This window comes from Culicoides brevitarsis, chromosome 2 (genome assembly GCF_036172545.1).
Source record: "Culicoides brevitarsis isolate CSIRO-B50_1 chromosome 2, AGI_CSIRO_Cbre_v1, whole genome shotgun sequence".
Lineage (NCBI taxonomy): Eukaryota > Metazoa > Arthropoda > Insecta > Diptera > Ceratopogonidae > Culicoides > Culicoides brevitarsis.
Window position 1 is genome coordinate 27,110,025 of NC_087086.1, and position 17,416 is coordinate 27,127,440.

At 31.5% G+C, this 17,416-nt stretch overlaps 1 protein-coding gene across 1 annotated transcript; it reads left to right on the forward strand.

The window, feature by feature from the left end:
- The first annotated feature begins 837 nt into the window (after positions 1 to 837).
- Positions 838 to 16,840, forward strand: LOC134828855 (uncharacterized). The gene is given in 7 exon segments (XM_063841843.1): positions 838 to 1,447; positions 8,801 to 8,944; positions 9,779 to 9,940; positions 12,152 to 12,355; positions 12,703 to 12,825; positions 16,340 to 16,626; positions 16,730 to 16,840. Coding segments are annotated over 7 exon segments (1,641 nt in total).
- The last annotated feature ends 576 nt before the right edge of the window (positions 16,841 to 17,416 follow it).

Sequence of the window (17,416 nt, forward strand, 5' to 3'; positions counted from 1 at the left end):
GTACGCGTTGATTGTCCTTACCATGAAAACAATGAACTGCATTGCTGCTTGCTGAATGGATGTCGCATAATTGTTGCATGATATGTGATAAATGCTATAAATTTACATTCACTAATTATAAAGATTAAATATGGATGATTGAATTATTATCGAATTAAAATTACGCGTAAATTTGTTTTGTCGTTACATCACAAAGTGTCTCGTGGATATTGCCCGGAAACTTTATCGTGCTTATAAAAAAATCAAATTAGGAAGTCTATAACTGGTACTTGTGCTAAAAATGATTGATTTTTATGTAACACGGCAATAAACGTCTGAAAATAAGTTCTGTTGGTAACGATTATGGCTCTTCATAAAAAAAAGTGAAAATTGGAGCACATGCAAATAAATACTTTTCACTAAAATTCCTTTTTTATGGCTAAAAGCAGAAGGAACGTGATCGCTTTTTTAAAATTGCTTGAACATTAACGACACCTCTATTGATTAAACTCTAAATTTATTTATAATGATCATAAACGTACCTAATATTCCAATGTTATTTACAGGTAAAGCAGCTAGCTGATGATGATGGCGGCAATCGCATGGCAACATGGAACAACCAGGAAATGAGTTGAAGTTGAACACAAATCGATTTATCATACACTAGAAAAACATCAAGAGCTGTCTAAATATGATGATTTTGCTGCTGCTTGCTTCTATTGATGGAAAATATTTGTGATTGAATTGTCGTCTTGTATTTCATCGCACCGCGCGCCAAATGTGTTTCCTATGCTAAATACATAAAATCAATAAAATGATACAAATTTGAAAAAATACTGAAAAAAAAGAGATAAAATAATGGAGAAATATACAAAAAATCCGTATGGCAAATCGCGACGACGAAGCTTGCTGAAAAACGTGTATGACACTCGCAAAAAGAAAATTAGAAAAAAAGTGGAGTGTATTAGTAATGATAGTAATAACGAAAGAAATAATAATCACCATGTGCTCAACAATAATAGTTCTAAAGAAAATAATCTAAAAATAATTAAAACAACAACAACAACTAGTGAAAATTTATTAGAAAACTTACCGTTAGGGAAAAATGTTAATCGTTACAGACGAAAATTATTTCCGATTACGTTATTTCTGTTGGTCTACTGTTACGTTTGTTCGTCGGCCGTCTCGTCGTTTGGTGTTGTAGCTAATGATGAAATTCATTATCCTAGGAGTAATATTAGTTTAAGTAGTATTGATCGAACGAGAACTACAGAAACAACAGGGACACCATCATCATCATCATCATCGCCAACAACGCACACCTTCATAAGCACATCATCATCATCATTATCACCGTCAGTCCGGAATGCACGAGATGTGAATGTTGCCTTGAACGACGAACCGGAATACGATGACGAAGAAGAGGACGAGCCTGAAGAGGATTATGATATTACGAAAAATAAAAGTGGTAAGTTAAATGTTTTGTTGATGCTTTTAATTGAAAGTGTGTGGTTTGAAGAGTGGAAATGTTGCACCCTAATGCTTTTAAAAGAAGTTTTAATCACAATTTTTAAGCTTTTATTGGAACTTGAAGGCACGAACTTGATAAGAACACTTCAGTCGATGTATTGGATTTTTTCTTCGTTGTTGATAAAGTTGTCATATCAATCGATGGAAGGAATCCATTTATATTGAAAGTCAGGTCAAACAGTGAAAATTCAATTAAATTTTGTCAACTAAGACCTATCACAGTTGGATGCTAAAAGCAATCGAGTTTTAATTTTAAGTCCAGTCCAAATTCAAAGTTTCCAGGCAGAGCTGAGAGTAGATTTTTCTTATATTTTGGTAAAGACTACAAAAAAAAAGTTTTGGACATGGTTCTTAACGCCTTCTCCTTTTTGAGATATCGAGGTTTAAAGTTTTGATGAACTTAATAAACTTAAGTATTCTTCAGCTTAGAGCTTAAATTTATCAAACAATTATTTTAGGCTTCAATAGACTTCCATAGTTTCCAATGGTTATATTAAACCAATCTTACTTAAACCAATCGTGAAAGGTCTGGATGGTATTACTACTACTCTTCACTACTATAACTGAGGGAGTCAGCTTAGAACAGTGGTTAACGTATCTGACTGATGAGCGTATGCCGAAGTCGAACCGAAGCGAGACTCGAAATCATGAAAAAACTTTTCTGACTCCAATCGTGCTCAAAATTTACTGAGATCTTTTAAAAACCCTATGTGACCTTTTGGGAGAGCTAAGTGAATCTTGAGGGTGCCTGCTTGGGATGACAGGTAAAAAGCTAAGACCCATTCCTCGGTGTTCACTGAAAAAGCTTACGATTTCACAGTATGAAGTACAATAGGACTCTTTATACACCGCGGTGCGAGCCATACTAGAATAGGTCTAGTAAACCCTACTCTACCCTACTTAAATTATTTGCAAAAAAAATGAGCTCTCTACTCCACTTGTCAATAAATTTGGCAATTTAAAAACATTTTATCTCCAATGCTCGTTAGGTTATATTTCGCATACTTTTGTCCGTTTATTGATATCAGTCAGTTCCGCATCGAATAATTTGAGTTATTTCAATTAAACTGTTAACAATATAGTTGGCAATGCCTTATTGCAGATTCTTAGTATGCCTTTAAAACTTTCATCTTTCATCAACATCGTGGTTTGGTGCACTTTGACTTTTATTACTTCGTCTAAGAGTTTTTTTATGCATGTTGTTAAAGCGCGTCACCATGCGTCTCCATTCAGTTGTAAAGAAAAAGATTCCTTGCATTCCAATACCTTGCCTCATATTTACGTCATTCGCCTAATATTTTAACGGCCTCTTCCATTAATTTACGACAGCAATAAAAATCCAAAGGTACACACTTATCATTCACGCACGTGTTATGCCTGACCATTTATGCGCCAAAGCATAATTTTCCAGAGATTTGTAACTTTTCGGTAATAATATGTACAAAAAATTGTAATGGAAATGTAATTTCCATCCCACATCGGATATTAGACGATATTTTGCATTGATTTGCCACTCTTTCCGTTTTTACGATAAGTATAGGTACCTATATCTCATTTTGATGATCTTGTTTTGCCAAAAAAAGATTATTTTATTATTATTATCATCATTGGTAGGAGGGAGAATGGCAGCACCGATTGAATTTCACACACACCACACTGCTTGATGTAAATAACGTATCAACATTTCAGGATATTTACCGACAGACAAACACTGTGTGTGATGAGCACACAAGCGAACGTCCTTGTCTCATTTTTCACACCGAGATTTATTTTTATGTGAGTTTCGAGAGGAACTTGAAACATAAGAAGTAGAGGAAAAACTCATGTATCAAAAAAATATTAACACCGATTTTTTGGCAAAAATCAAACTTTGTCTTCGGTTCTCGTGAATAATCACCTGCTTTTGGCGTACGTCGCTCAGTTTTTTTCTCTTCTTTTATTAAACGGCTCCGCTGTTAAATTTTTCAAACAGTTACACAATAGAACACGGAGAATTTTTTTTATCGTATTATGTAGAAACGTGTGACGTCCTTATTGATTGAATTTTATGATAGAAAAGCTCCTTTTTTTCGCCGTACAATGAACGGATGGTTATATTTTTATAATATGTTTGAACGAGTGAAAAACTAACAGAGTTTTCGAACCAAGTACCGGAGTGTACTTTACGTAATTGAATAAAATCCTGCACGTTCGTATGTTATGATGATTGTGAAGATTGGGAACGATGGCGGGCTACATGTGTAGGTTTGCAAGTGTTTGTCTACATGGGGCAACAATTGATTTATTTGCTTGTAATAGATTTGATTGTCTATACGGAGCTGCTTTCAAAAGTGAAAAATGATGTAGTGTTTTGCGATTGTGTGCAATTTTTGTTTGAAGAAATGTGGGAGTTTACAGGAAATCTGTCTAACTGATTATTAATTTGTCGGAGGAAGGACGGATTGAATTAGAGTTGAATGATCGCAGATTAATGACTTTGATAAAAAAAATTGTCGGAAGAAAAAATCATTGATTCATTTAACAAGCTTTCAAAATTGATCATTTTAGATCTTTTGGGGATCAGTGGATTGAGGAGTTCAAAAATGTGTAAAAGCACAAAAAATCCTCTTACTCTAAGTTTTTGGTCCTGAAATCTGATCAACTATTCAAAAACAGAATTTACGACAAAATAATGGAGTTTTTGACAGTAGATTTTCAATTTTCTCCCGTACCTTTGTAATTTTAACTCTACTTGCTCCACGTGGTCACTAAAAAATTCTGCTTACATTTCAATAAAGCAGAAAAATTTGAACAAAAACAAAACGAAATCCTTCCAAATCCATTTGCCAAATCCTCCATCTCAAAAACTTATTCGATAAACTTTTGTTATCTATCTCCTAACCTTACATTACACACATTTACTTACCTTTTGTGCCGAAAATACAATATTTCTCCTTACATACCATGCCAACGCCGCCGCCGCCGCACACAACAATCGATTTTCTCCTTGATATATATTAAAATAAATTTTTGGATATTGTTTTTGCGTTTTCTTTTGTTTTTTTTTTGTAGTTTTACGTACCTCTGCCAGAGACTTTTCCGATGATAAATGAAGATGAACTTTGGTTTCGCCTTGACATTATCCCACTTCATCATCGCACCCATAAATAACGTATTTGTGGTTTTTCTCGAAGCAGGCAAAACTTTATTATTAACACGCAAAATTGATAATTATTCATCTTTGTTCCTTTGGCGGAAACCACGGGAAACTGATTGAAATCTTGCGTCAGACGCAAATCAAATTTGTCTTTTGAAATCCGATATTTCTTGTCGTTGACATCGTTGCTGCTCTTTTCATCGATAGATCGGATTGCCAATTTAATTATCGTCAAGTTGCTTTCATTTTCCGAACAATTACAATAATTGGATCTCATTACAGGGACAAAATTGAAGGGAAAAAAATGCACAATTATGTTTGTTCGAGACGCAATGCGCGCGCATCTAACAACAAACTAACGAAAAGAAAAAAATCGGCAAAAACATTCCAATGTAATGAGTTTTTGACCTCCTATGGATCGCATCACTCTCGAGTGGTTGGAGGGAATATATATGAGAAAACTTCATGTTAAGTGTCTATATGCAAGCGACCTACAATTACATTAACGAACGTCGTCGCTTATATGTCTCGTAACAACATAACATAACAATAACACAAGACTAAACAAGAAGGATAAAGAAGATTTTTATCATGTGCCAGACTTTCTGGCAGCAAATTCGCATCAACAGTATTGATATTTTTCTGTGCTTTTTGCTCTCTTGTTGCTATTCTACTGAATCCATTTTTCCTCCGATTTCATCTGATTCGGAAAAAATTCATTAGCATAAGAATTTTTTCGCTTCTCGGTTCACCTTTAACATCATCATCTCCACATGCTATTATTGCAAAATTGTTTGCACAAATTTAAACAAACACCGAGATAAATGAAATGATAAAATTATACAGTCGTGTTGGCCATTGTCCAACCACATTATCATCAGTTTGTACAAAACGTGTGTACTACTTAGATGGATTTCATAATAAATGACTTGTCAATAACGTAATTAAAGAAATACGTTATGTGTAGAGTTCGTAGAAGGTGATGATGGTTTTGTTTGTATTTTATTTATTTATTGAAATATTTTGCAGGATTCTTGTTGTGATTTGGTTTTGTCAGGAAATGGAGAAATGTGAGAATTGAAGAAGAGTTTAATTTGTGCATAAGTTTAAAACTATTTTATCTTTGAAAGGATTCGTGCTTAATGAAAAGTTTAAATTAGTAAACTATTGAAATTCAACATTAAACAAATTATTTAGGTTGTAAAATCTATTGACCGTAAGTGTCCTAAGTTTCGTTTTTTAAGCCATTTGGAGCAAGCCATTTATTTCAATTGGGGTCCTGTCGCAATATTGACTGATTTTAGCTCTTTCTTTAATAGCAAAAGGGTGGCGAAGCGAAATGAAAGCAGATTTGTGTTTTCCCACTTCCGGATTTCCCGAAAAATTCTGTAATTCCTGTCAACGATATGCCGATATCTCTGAATCCAAATTTAGTTTTTGGTAGACTGTTAATTTTTTTAACCAAAATTGCCTCATCAGGTTTGAGCCACACTTTTTAACTACGACTTTCACTCTAACTACGAATTTGGTCTTTCCTTTTTATAAATGGCTAACGGATTTTTAACTCCGCAGGGTATTTTAGCATGAGTATTAGAAAATAGAGGGTCACTATCGGTTTGCTGTGCTCCTTATATTCTTGACTCGAATTTCGAGCCCAATCCACAATCCCGAATACTATGAAATCCACTTAACAGATTTTGTCTTCGTTGAACTTTGTAGATCTGAAAATATTGAAAAATTAAATTAAGAGGATAATTTTCAAAAAAAAAAAGGTTATTTTCATCAATTCTTTCATAAAATATCACGAACTTTGTAGGTCTGAAAATAGCATTTCATAAAATATCGACCTGAAAAATAATCTAATTTAAGTCTGCTTTGCATAATTTTCCATTCACATTTTATTCTACTATATTTTTTACCACAACATTTTTATGTGGGTATTCAAAATTTTAATTCTTCAATTTTTAACACTTTTAATTAAGTTAAATTGCAGCTTATTTTTAAGAAACCGTGTTAGAATATTCTTATGTTGAAACAAATCGTAAAAATGAGGAAAGAAATCTTAATATCTAACTTCTATAAACAAACGACAGTCATTTCCGAAAACTCTCAACTTACGTGTATCCAACTTTGTTTGTCTCTCAAATGACACGAAATACTATAATATTGTTTATTTTCACGACAATCAACTTCCAAGACATCGCGAAACATGTCCTTTTTGACAACTTACATTTCCGCAGCTGTTTCAACAAAGAAACTCGACGAAAGCAAATCAAAACAAAATGCATTCTCATGTTCCGGCACCCATCATGCACGACAATTGAACTCGACAATCGATCGTCCTGCAAAATAATCTAATTCCTAATCTGCTTTGCATCGAAAAAACTTTTCAAATCCATAATAAACTGACCGGAAAATCATTTCCGTTGAAACGCAGTTCGTTCAGTTCAGTTTCGTGTCCATTCCAAGTTTTTTTTTTTGGGTTACGTAATTATGACCGGTACCTAGATAGATAGCAAGAGCGAGTAATTTGTACCTTTTATTTTCGCCAACACATAAAATGTGTCAGGAAGTGTAATAATAATATCTGTATATTTATGGCGTAGATCGATCGATATTTATCAGGATATTTATAGAGAAGATAGATTGAATGCAAAATTAAGAAGGTTAAATGGAAATTTCGGAAAGGTTTATTTATTTTTTATTTCATACAAAAAAAAATAATAAATAAATAATGAAGGAGATTGAATTTCCAATTAAGAAGAGAATTAGATTTAATTTTAAGGAAATATTTGGATAATTGTCTCCATTCATTTTTTTTCCTTCTTTCTTTCTTTCTTTCTCAATTTCTTTATTAAATTATTATTACTTTGTTGCCGGTTGACTGACATGACAACGACACCTACACAAGTAAGTAACGAAAAAAGAAGGCGATTCATTCAAGAATGTACATTAAGTTGTCTGAGTGACACACGGGGTTCATTCTAACGTCCATCCACTTCACACCTACGCGAAAGTAATACAATAAGGAAATATAAAATGGAATAATTTATGTAAACTAAATGTTAGTGGAGGATGATTTTTCTGTAATTAAAGCGCATTTTTATGGCCTTAAGTATAATGAAAATTAATTTCGAACTTCTCGATTTTGTGTCTTTGTTTCAAAACTTCTCGATTTTTTGTAATTTAGTACATTTCGAGCTGAAAGAGGCTGGCAAATCAATAAAATAGTGTCTTTTTTGTAAATTTTTGTTATTTTTTGTATATTTTGAGCTGAAATACCTCCATGGATCCTCCCTTGCTTTGTTTGAAATTTGCTTGATGTAAATTTTTATATTCAATAAAAGTATCTCTAAAGCTTCATTGTACTAGAGGTTTCTATTCTTAATATTTAAATTATATAATCAAAGTAGATGTTTCCAAGAAGAGTTATGCAATAAACATTACATGTCATATTTGAGAAATTTTCTTAATTTTCCACGAATTTTCCATACATTGTTTGGATTTATCTGCTTCAACACATTTTTAAGTAAAGTAAATTTTACTCTGCTACAAAAAACTTTGAACCTATTTTTGAAGCTGAACTCAAGCTATAGGTAGATCGAATCTACGGGTCTTAAAAATTTTTCATCAATTTTAACTAAAGTCAAGCATTTTGATTAGCTTTGAAAACAATTTTAATAAAATCCATCAATTTTATTTTCCTTTGAGCTAAAAAAATTCACAAAGCTCACTTTTGCCAAAGAAATGTTCATCAAAATTGACCTTAATTTGTTCACTCAATTGTAAAATAAACAACTTTCAAAGTTCTGAAGAAAACCAGAAATGTTTAAATTTCCATCGAAACTCATAAAAATGCACTTCAAACTATTTCTTCGTACGTAACATAATAACTGCCACGTCTGCCAAGTAACACAAGAACCTTAACTAACTTGGCAATAAATTTAACTTTTAATCAGTCTAATAACATTTTCCGACTTGGGTCATGCAACATACCACCGTCATTCTGCCACACTTTCATTAGTTGAACGGCGTGTGTGTGTGAAAATATATCGAATTAACTAACACTTCTTTTTTACTTTACTTTCTTTCTTTGTGTTTCTTTCTCTCTTTTTTGTCGTTTTGCACACGTTTGATGACAACTTCCGTTCGCAGCAAAAGGAATGTACGTTGGAGCACCATGTGAGTTATCGTGTAATGTTATGTTGCATCACGTTTTTTGTGATCCCGCTACAAATACATGCGGCTGTGAAAAAAACTATCCAGTCCTTATTGATAGACGAAAAGGATGTGCCAAGCGTAAGTATTAATTTTGACATTTTATTTGTTCGATGCGTTGCAAACTTCATATATCCAATATATGAATGACGATGACGCCAAAACAAATCAAAAATAAATGACTTTACTAAATTAAAATGAATATTACATGAGAGTGCTCGCTCTTAATATTGATGCGTTGTGACAATGCCTCCTAGCTACGTGATAACGAATGTGTGGTGATCACAACTCACACATAACGAACTTAATTATCTTGTTAACAAAATGCGCGTCAATTGTGACGTTCATACATCATGAAAATAATTCAATAATGAAAACGATTTAAATTTTTTATTCTTGGAAAAAAACAAGCGAGAAATTTCCACGTGAAAAGCTTCAACTTCAGACGATTATAATTTTTTCTTCCTTATTTAATTAAAATATTTCACCTAGATTCAGAAAAACAGTTTCATCTTTTGTCCTATTTGTCACACGCTTTCATAATTCCCGCTGAATTATTCATCTACACACCTCCATAGAGGATAATTTGAATGAATATTAAATTTTGTCGTCATCATCATCTTATAAAAAAAAAATTTAAAAGAGAATTTTCTCCGAAAAGTGAAATAAAAGAAGACAATAAGGCGTAAATTTTTCCTTATTTCCACAAAAATAAAAAGAGAAATATTAAATATTCAATAAGACCTATTATTATTATCGCGCGTCGCACGAAAAACATCTCGTGTTATTAAATCACAAAAAAGAAAGAAAAAAAGTTTCGCTCTTGTTGAATTCGCGAAAATTGATATTTCATTGATTTATATTTCTTAAACAAATTTTAACAATTTTTTTCATCTCTCTCTCTCCCTTACGCAGCTAAAAAATTGGGTGAACAATGTTTGTACCATGAAATATGTGCATACAGTGATCCAAATTCGTTGTGTGTGCAAATAAAGCACAACGCGATATGCGAGTGTGCCGAGGGATTTCATTCGGTGAGCTATTTGAAGCCGACCAAGCGAATTTTTTGTACTCAAGGTAGGTGATTTTTTTTTTGCTCGTTTGTTAAAAGTTTTGTTCATAGCTGTAGATTAGTGACGGACAATTTAAACTTGAAGGTGAAATTGTGAGCGCATTTTCAGAGAGGTTTAGCTTCGTTGAAAGGAAAGACAGACATAAATAATAAAATTTTAAGTCACAAAATGCTTTACAGTGGTCTTTTTGTTAATAGCTTGCTATTCATCAGAGAGAAAAATATGGATAAAAAGCCTTTTGTAGTGAATTTTGACTTGACTGCTTTTTATAATGAAATGATTTTTGACTATCTTCTGAGATAAAAAGGAATCAAATTTCGTTAACTCAATTCTCAATATGTATTAAGGGTCCTTACTGTCTTGACGTTTACCTTTAAATATATCAATATCTTCATTTTCTATGTCTTCTTCATCAATTTGAATTCGGTCAAACCTTTATAGTGTAACCGGCGAAAGCACGGACAAACGATACGGAGAGCACTTGAAGCCCAACCGGAAATAAATAAAACTGTATCTAATTACTTACAGTTGCATCCCTTGCGGGATTCGAACCCGCGACCTTTGGATTAGAAATCCAGTCCGAACATCTGCTAAATTCGAGATCCGGGTTGTGGCGGGCGATGACTACCTCACTCACTTCCGGATAGTTTTTTGCAAAGATGTTTCGCAACGCCCGGCGTTTCTCCGAATGAGACGATATCCCATCAATTTCCCGAATTTCCAGCACATAATCTATCTCATCGAGATCCAAAAAATCCGGGACAATGCTTTCATAGCTTGGCTGAGCTGTTTCCGACGGGATTTCTGTCCAACTTCCCATTTGAACTCTTTTTTTTTTCAAAGCGGCTCTAAAATTTTTGCCAAGAAAAAAAAATTTTATAAAAAAAAGTTCTTTGTTCACGTAAAATACGCATTTTCTCGAAACAAAGAGCTTATGTACGAGTTTTCGGGAATCGAGATTATCCATAAAACACCTTTCTCAAGATAGTCTTCCGCTTAGGGACTTTCCATCCTTTTTGTTGCTAATCCAGGATTTTGAAACTTAATCGGCTGCAGCCATGTGTTTTTGATTTTTTGGCGCCTTGAAATCAGTTCTTTTTTCTTGAACTTAAACCTCTTTAGAATATCGTTCAGAAAAATTATCTTTTTAATAATTTGAATCAGTTTCCAAAATTTTTATATCTTGTGAAGTAAAGAATTTTTTCATTCGTTCTGGGCATATTTAATGAATAACAGCTTTGATATTTTTATTTATTTGACAGAATATCCAGACCTCGAAGCTTTGATTTCAGTTTTTTCGACACTGCATATTTTTTTATTTGACAGACAGACAACTTGCCACATAGTAATCCATTTTTTTTCTACCAAACTTTCTAGAAAAAAAAGTGAGAGAGAAAAGTGAAAATTAAATGAAAAATCTCACCACATATGTTTGTCAATTGAATTGAATTGCACTGTCATATACCTGAAAAAACACAGAAAGCAATGTTGAAAAGACTACCAGAACATATCAAAGGTGGTTTTCCACAAAATTTAAGCTGGATTTCCTCCTTTGTCTGCACCATTCGGACCAACTGCAAAAAAAAAACAGACCAAAATTATATCCGGGATCAAAACAAAAAACTCCCCCCACACACTTTTCGGTCTTTTTATTAGGCCGTAACATGGTAGACATGGGACGATTAGTGCATACCTACCTTTCTAGCCCATAAATTCACATTACTCGTTAATATTAGGTACGCGTATCCCACTTGGACTCATATTTCTTGATGATATTTTGCTGTGTTTATTTTTGTTTTGCTGACCGACGCAGTTTTTACGGTTAATAACGTACTCGGTGTTGAGAAATCTTATCATGATCATCATAATCTCTTGAAATCGTCGCCTTTTCACTCGTAAAAGCTCACCCTCACACTAACCATAAAAGTGCTCTTGACCCTTTTTGCTCGGTTTTAGCATTCATGGCTGAAAAAAAAAGTTTCTTTCTTTTATTTTGTGTTTTTTGTTTTGTTTTGTTTTAACCAACCGTCACCCAAAATTAATCGATAAACACTATTAGGAGTCATGCTGGCTCAAATTGCTTTTCTCTCCGGTCTCCGTTGTTCACATGGTCGTTAGTTTAAGTTGATGGATGTCATGCTCAGACCTTGTCCTTTAAATAAAAAGCAAAGTTTCGACGGTGATTGACATGTGTATGCGATTTCTTTCGTTGCAGATTTAGAGGTTATTACATCGAATTTGCCCACATTGCTGGGCGTCATAACAAGTATTACAGTGTTGGGCGGTCTAATTTGCATGGTATTGTATCTATTTAGTAAGAATAAGTATCCGCGTGCTCGTGACTATGGCGATGCCCATTTATCGCCGCCAATTATGTATGCCAGTGATACAGGTAACGATAAAATTTTGCAGTAGATTAGTGTTAATTAAGTAGATTAGTTCGATGGATTGAAATGGAGTAAAATTAACCCCTTAAAGTAAAATTGATGATTTTGTAAAAGGGATTAAAGTAACCCCTTTTGCTCTTGACCCACAAAAAATAAAAAAGAGGTAAATTTAACTCTTTGATAGATTGACTTATTCCCTAATATCGCGATCTTAGGAAGTAAATCAATCTCTCAAAGAGTTAAATTAACCTCTTTAGAAGAAGGTTCGAAAAGGGTCAAGAGCAAAAGGGTTAAATTAATCGCTTTAACAACATAAGGGGTTAATTGATTCCATTTCAATCCATTGAGAGTGGTTCATTAAACGTACTTACCTTTCTAGCGCGACCGTCATCCCGTTCGAGTCAACGTTCCAGCGGAAGCATTAGTTCCTACGGGCACCGCAGGACATCTGGCGTGCCATTGCACGGCTCCAAAGGTGTCCTCGTGTCAGCCTCGCGTACAGGTGCAGCCCGTTCGGCAGCCATATTGCTTGTATCATGTCACATTTCTGCAATGAATTCCCCACAAAACACGAATCCCCTTTGTGGCACAAAGTACAATGAGAATATGAGAGAATATCTTAAGCAGCAGCTTGAGCAGCAAAAGCAATTATTATTTTTAGACATTCCCGCGTTAAAAAATCGCAAAAACTTCTTGTCCAAACTGAACAAGTACGCGGCGACGACGGCAGCGCCGCACGCACATCACAGTACCGGCGCGAGTGCATCTGCGAATGCCTCGTCGCACGACAGCATGCTCAATGATTGCGCGGACCTTAATAATCCGTCATTTCATATTTACGCAAATCATAATTATTGCAATAATACGAGTCGTGATACAAGTTCATGCGATGGATTAGATGAACGTGATATCGATGACGACGATAATTGGGACGATGATTTGAGTGGTGGGCGATTCGAATTGGCTGCGCTCCCCACACCCGCCAGTGAACAAGCTCATGTTGTGGTAAAGCTATGAGGACTTCTTTCTTCTCTACTTCTTCTTCTTCTTTTGCTATCATTTTCCTAAAAGACACAAACCAAACACTTTTACAAATTTGTGGGTTGAAAAGGGGTGAATTTAAGATTTTACTTAAATTTTTAATTTATTTTGAAAAAAAAAATAATTTAAAAAAATATTTTTAAAATTTTTAAAATTTAATTCTTAGGTAATTAAAATTAATTTTAAAAAATTATAACGTAAAAACTAATTTAAGTTGAAAGAAAATTAATTATTAATTAAACTATTTTTAATTTAATTTTAAATAAAAATTAATTTTATTAAAATTGTTATTAAATTAAATTAAATTAAATATTTTATAAAAATTAAAAAAATAAATAAATTAAATAAATAAAAAATAAATAAATTAAATTTAAATTTTTAATAAAAAAAATAATTAATTTTTAAAAATTAAATTAAAATTTTTAATTAAAAATAAATTTAAATAAAACAAATTACCAGCTTCTTTAAAAAAATTAATATAATAAAATATTTTAAATATTGAGAAGCGAAATTTTTATATGAAAGTAATAAATTAGCATCGTATATATATTTTTTTTCACTTTTACATTTTTAATTACAACCTTGGAAATTAATGGGCCTCTAAGAAAATATTTTAATATTTTTTTTTAAACTAAATAAATTAAAAAATAATTAATTTCTATTTTTGAAAATGTTAAATTCACCCATTTTCTAACTCACAATTCCAAAAACAGACTCCAAATCCGTCGTCAGTCATCCATCTAGTCCCCAGAAAACACACAAATACAAGAGAAACACGACACAACACAAAACACACAAAACCAGTGAGAAAACTCATTTTCTTATGTTTCCCACTTTTACATTGTTGTCGTATACCTAACAAACTATATAATTTCCGATAAATATATATGTTGTTTAAAGTTATAAGTTTACTCATTGCAAAATTTTACGTTTCTCCTAAATAAGTAAAGTATACTGAATGTCATGGAATGGCCTACTTATAAACATTATAATTTCTCATTGTTGTCAAGTTTCGTTGTTTTTTTTTTCATTTAATGTCCATCAAATTACTCTGGATATTTTTTTATTATTTTATTTTTACAAAAATCATTCATTAATCGTTGAATTCATGCCTAATAAAAATAAAATAATAATTAATTATTATTAAAATAAATGTTATTATTATAAATTGTTGTTAAATTCTCTTTTTTCATTCGATGTGTTTCTCTCATTTAATTCTCTCATAAACAAAAAATAAAAAAAAATCGGAATTGATGTTTAATTATTTTTTTAACTCCTAATTTTACTGATCAAAAGACTTTTCTATTACAGAAATGTGTAACATGTTACATGAGCAATATGGTGTTTTGTTCATTTTATATGAATAAATCTCAATATAAAAAAAAATAATTTTTTTCGTAACTATTAGAATTTTTTTAAGAATTTTCTATATTTTTCAAAATTTTTTAAAGCTTTAATTTTTTAATGTTTTTTTCTTACTTATTTTTCGTAGTATTGTAGAATTTTTTATAATTCTTATCTTTTCTTTGTATCATGTTAAATAAATAATAAAGAAATATTTGCTTCCATTCTATAGAAATCTATACATTTTCTTTACATTTTATTATAAATATTCTAAAATTGCTTGAAGAAGTGCACTGCATTAGCTTGAATCTCTTTGCTTCCTGTCATTTTCAACAGAAATTTAAAAGGTTTTGTTTGATAAGTCCTTGGATTTGATAACAAAGTTGTCATTTCCATGCATAAATTTTAAAATTTAATAAAATACCAGGCGTTTCCATCGAAAAAATCAACAAAAACTTTTTTTTATATTTTTTTCTCTCTCTCTCGAATTAAGCCTTAAACGTGCTTTTTCATTAATCTCGCACACTTCCTGATCTTCATATTAAATATAAAATAAGGCCGCTCCAAATGAAATTCAATAGTTTTGTCCAAAATTTTTGAAATAAAAATGGGGAGAGGAGGGGGCAAAAAAATAAAAAATTTTGAATTTTTTTTTTTTTTTTTTTTTTCATACAAAATACCAATTTTTTTTTTTTTTTTTTTATTTTTAATCAATATTTTTGTTGTTTTGAGTTTTTTACATTGATATTTGTGTATTAAAAATTGATTTAAAAAATTTTTAATTAAAATTGAAAAAAATGAATTTTAAAAAAATAACTGTCAAAATTTTTTTGAAAACAAATATTCAATATTTTTAATAAAAATTATTTTTAAAAGAAAATTTTATGTTAAAATACGATTTTTAATACAAAAATTACTAAAAATTGAAAAATTTTCTTGAAAGTTTTATGAAAAATTATGGAAATACACCAAAAATCGGTAATTTTAGATGAAATTTTTAACTTTTTTTTATTTTGCCCCATTGGATTTGGGGCATCGGACTTTATTTTTGATTTTCATTTGGAGCGGCCTAAATTAAAACAAAAATGCACTTTTGGACTTTCGATCATGTGCCTTGACGAGCATGAGTGCATCTTCTTCTTGTATGCGTTTCTTGCTTTTTTCTGCATTTATTTGTCACAATTGTTCCTTTTTTCACCTTTTTTTAATACAAAAAAAAATATTTTTCTCTATTCAAACAAGAATGACCGAAACATTTGTCATTTAAATAAAAAGGATGAGAAAATACAAAAGAAAATCACACTCATATTTTATTTATTGTTCATTTTTGTCATTCCTGGTTTATTTTTTCTTTTTTTTCTATTATTTTTTGTGAATGCTAGAGGATGGCAAGCTTTGCTTTTAAATTATTCCACAACAAGTGACGATTTATTGTTATTTTTATGGGAAAATATACTGAATTGTGTCACTTTATGAACTCTTCACGCTTCTGCCTGCCACTTCTGGTCACGAAAATTTTTTCGTGTAATAAATTTTTCTTAATTTTTTTTTTTTAACATTTTTGTTGTTAGTGATTTTTGAAGAGATTTTAATTACAAAATTAATTAACTTGAAAAAAAAATTTTTTTTAGGATCCCGAAGACCAAGTTTAGCATCGGTTCATAGTTCGAGTTCGTCTGTCAAGAGTTATAGCATGAAGAGATTTGAGCAGGAAATTCAGCAAAAAGAGCTGCGGCAGGAGATGAAAAAGCAACTTACGAAATTGCAGGAGCAACAACAACTGCAACGCGTCAAGCCGTGCATCATCATTGGCGACGCGATCCCGTTTACCGTAACGCGTACCATTTTGCCTACACCAAGTCCCATTACTCCAAAGTCCACAGACGAACTTTTGCCGTCTGTGTGTGAAGAACAAGAGGTAAATACCTTCTTTTAATGCGACAAATTGGCATCAAAAACCTGCAAAATTCGCTTCAAAAAAATTGTTGAAAAAAAAAATTAATAAAAAAACAAAAATCCAGTTTTCACCCAGTCTCAGCAGCACAAAATCAGGTAATAGCAGCAACATTATTCCTGTAGACGATGTAAAACTTAGCGTTAATCGGGCATCAACGTCAAAGGATTTCTCATAAGTTTAACCTTAATTAAAGTGGAAGCTTTCCTTGTGACCCCCGTGTATGAGAAAAAAATCAACAGCTACATTAGCTTAGTCCTAGCCCAAAAAGAAAACACGAAAAAATGTTAATCCAAGAGAATAAAGTCTAAAAAAAATAAAATTATAATTTTGTGCTAAAAATCCTTGATTTACCTTGTTAAATGTACGAAAATTAAAATTAGTGCTAGATTTTAAAAAAAAATGAAAAAAATGAAATTAATGTTGGTTGTTATACAAAAAGAAAAAAAAATTATTATTAAAATGCAAGATTATAATAATCCGATTGGCTGATAATATTAAATAATGTTCATAAATGATATTTATTAGAAAATATAAAAACCTAAAAAGATATTTATATTAGTTAGTAATAAATAATAAATATAATGAAAAAAATTAAAATTAATGCTAGAATAAAGTTATGTTATGTTAATTCATGAAAAAAATGATAAAAAATGTAATCGAAGGTAAAAAAGACAGTTAAGGAAGTGACAAAAATTATATTAAATTATATTGATATATTTATTCAATGATTAGATAAATTATTAAAAAAAAA